Raw genomic sequence first — 3409 nt, forward strand, 5'->3', positions numbered from 1 at the left:
CAATCAAAGCTTCATATTCTTGTTGGATGTTTGCTGTGGAGTCGCAGCTTAATTACATTACATTACATGTTACTTGTTATTTTTATCCAAAGCGATTTACATACTCAATACTGTGGACATTCCCCACAGGAGTAATTTGGGGTGAAGTGTCTTGCCCGGGGACACAACAACATGCTGACTGCAGTGGGGTTTGAAGCTGTGACCCCCTGTTCCGAACACCTAGAAACAAGGGCCCACTATGCCACACGGCCCCGTGGGCTTCTTGCAAGGGCATCCAAAACGAACTTTGTAGTCACGGCACATGCCCTTTCTCTGGTCCTTGTTGCGGCAAGCAAATCCCTGAGTCGGATTGAAGCTGAAAAACAATACCAATTATTAAATGAATCAGTTCGATAGTTATATGAAGAAGAACGATTTAAAAAGCAAACAAAAAGGTATTTCAAATTGGATATGTTGCTTAAACCATAATTCATGTTTAGCTCTGATATAAACCCAATGCAGTTTATTAAAGTACATTAATGCTAGTTCAAATAAACCTCTACAACCCTTTCAATTATCATAATTGTTCCTGTTGTCAGGTGGAACTTTGTTTCTAATGTTTTAGCTCTATGAAACATGATGTACTTATATGATTCTGCTTTCTTCAAGTTTGTATTTTGTTGGTCGAACGCACTTATTGTTAGTCACTTTGGATAAAAGCGTCAGCTAAATGCAATGTAATGTAATGTAATATTAAACATCTCAGATATCCAATACAATGACATTTCTTCTAATTAAAATGAAATGTCCATGTAGAGAGTTCCTATTCACTGTTATAGGTGCAGTTACAGGCAGCACATGTGGGTGACTTGTAAGCAGTTTTAAATGTTCAGAAGTACCAATGTATTCCCGGGATGTGGTTAAATAATCATTTGCATTATTTCAGTGAGGCAACTTACATAGAGAAGTTCTCCCCTGTGGAGATGGCTGGGGTCATCGTGTCAGTGGTAACGACCTCAATGTACAGAGGGTTTTCACAGATCTGTCTTGGGTATTCTTTCCTCAGGTTACTCAAAAGCTCCCAGTCCCCTGTGCCACTGGGATTGTCACGGTCAAACCATCTGGACCAGCACACTGCAAGGAGCAAAAAACGAGTGAGAGGACGACTGGGTAGGAAGCTGTAAAACTCTCCTAAATGAATGCTTATTCAAGAGAGTGTTTATACAGTGTGGTGTGCTCTTACCTCCTCCACCACAGAAAGGGGGATGGCAGCTGAAACGAACACGGTAGTCACTGCACTTCTTGTTTTTGGGTTGATCAACGTTTCTGCAGACGAATCCTGAAGTGACGTCATTTCTGAAAAGAAAAAGTTTAGTCCAGATGGAAATATTTCCCAAAAATGTTGATTGGGCGCCATGGGGATTCTGTACAGACATTCCTGTTCCCTGAAGGATAAATGCTTTCTTCTTTTTTAGGCCTTTCCTCCAGTGCCAACAGGAAGTTGACAAGAGCAGTTCTGAGCGTTTTAACAGATTGGATGGATAGCAATTTCATTCAGTAAACACATTCATGTCCCCCGCAGGAATAAGTGTAATCACTTTGGCAAGCCAACATTTGCATTTAAATCTATTCAACACTGTTCCTAAGTGCACCCTCACAAAGCCAGCATTTTGTTTAACTAGTGTGTAGCCACTGAAGGCTTGTGAGAAAGATAATTGATTTAAAATATATCCAGTACTTTACAATTGTGACTGGCAACTGACTGAACCCCCTCTACTTATTCCCATTGCTCATTGGTTACCAAGTATATGGCTAGTCAATAGAGCAAACTAGTATGTGGAAATATAATTTGGTGTCAACAAGTACACAAACATATGCAGTAGCAACACTTAAGCAACACATTCAGTAGAATACAGTATCAACCATCACATCAAACATTCAAATTACTCCTACTTGTTCAGCACTTACTTAAAAATCACATCCCCTGCTCTGATCACACTGAGTCCAGAGAGGGTCGTGGCCTCTATACCCTGTGGTTTGCGGCAGATCTTTCCAGGGTTCTCCTTGTAAAGATTGGATAAGGTTTCCCAGTCTCCAGATCCACTGGGGTCATCTCTGTCAAACCAGTCAGTCCAGCATTCTGGATATGGGCATTTAAAATGAGATAAATAAGCAACAATACATTTAAAACATTACTGAAACAGCACATGTTGGGATTTGTGAAGTGTCAATAGGTATGATTTGCTTACGAATGTGGGTGGGATAGTCGCAGGGAAGTTCTAAATAGAATACAAAAAAAACAGAATTATGAGTGTCAGAAATGCCTATTAAGAAAGGGAGCCACTGAATGGTTTAAATAACTATTTACGTGGCATAATCTCTGGAACTTCAGTCTTCTGGTGGCTTTCTGGTAAAGGTTAAGAGAAAAATGTTACAAACTGTGACTTTGTATATTCCGGCTGAAATACAAATAAGATCATGTCATTTTTATAATTAACCTACCCAAGAACAATGCGGCAACAATGGCAACACTTAACTATCAGAGAAAATACAAAATGTAAAGTTTATTATGACATACTTTATATACAGAACTTGTAAATCTACATAGAATAAAAGGAAATATAATCCAAAATTGAACATTACCAATTTGATCATGGTTGCAGAGGATCAGGGACCTTTAAATCTGTAAGTGAAGTTAGAAATTAGGAATTTAAATCAACATGAGCATTATCAAAATAAATGGAGTTGCTTGAAATAAAAATAATGTGAGATGAACTTTCTATTTTATTTCAGTTTTAACAAGAAAACAACTTTTAACTAATGCTGAAAATGTGTGCAAAGGTTGAAAGCTATACAAAAAATCATACCAATGCATTGCAGCATTTACACTAAATACATTTACAATCTAAGCATGCAACAAAAATCACATTATTTTAAAATCAATAGTTAAAAAAAAGTGAAGTAAATTCTAAAAATGAAGTTCAGAAAAAGAAATAGTTGCATGTTAAATTTTTCAGCAAAAACAAAAGAGACTCACCAGCAGGACCTCTCAGTGGAACAGTTTGGTTCATGAAGTGCTCTCCTGTCTCCTTAAATACAGCTGGGGGACTAAATATCCCCCCCCCCCCCCCCCCACACACTGGAATCACCAGTTTTTTCTTTCAAAACAAGAATGCAGTTTTCAAAAAAATTGAACAAGATACGCCTTGCACAATCATTCTAAATTTCTAGTGGGGGTTGAATGAGAATACAATAATTGGAGATAAGGTGTTCACCTCTACCATTCCTCTGTGGTAACTTTAAAAGCTCCTATATATGATGGACCTGTTTCACACGTAAATCCAAGAGGATGCATGGACACCTGCTTTGTGTCTTATTTAGGGGAAAACTCAGGTTGGGTTCATCTTACTTTTTTGTTCTCTGTATTTTG

General features: G+C 38.1%; 1 protein-coding gene across 1 annotated transcript; it reads right to left on the reverse strand.

Annotated features, from left to right (window-relative positions):
* Positions 1-219: 219 nt before the first annotated feature.
* On the reverse strand, positions 220-2363 carry LOC307016259 (mucin-5AC-like; the record flags this gene model as incomplete). Its single annotated transcript, XM_079645298.1, has 6 exons — positions 2348-2363; positions 2229-2258; positions 1948-2119; positions 1223-1335; positions 939-1113; positions 220-355 (listed from the first exon to the last, which is right to left on the reverse strand). Exons 1-6 carry the CDS (start codon positions 2352-2354, stop codon positions 220-222), a joined length of 633 nt encoding a protein of 210 aa, XP_079501424.1. The 5' UTR covers positions 2355-2363.
* Positions 2364-3409: the final 1046 nt, after the last annotated feature.

This window comes from Notothenia rossii (genome assembly GCF_949606895.1).
Source record: "Notothenia rossii genome assembly, chromosome: 8".
Classification (NCBI taxonomy): Eukaryota; Metazoa; Chordata; class Actinopteri; order Perciformes; family Nototheniidae; genus Notothenia; species Notothenia rossii.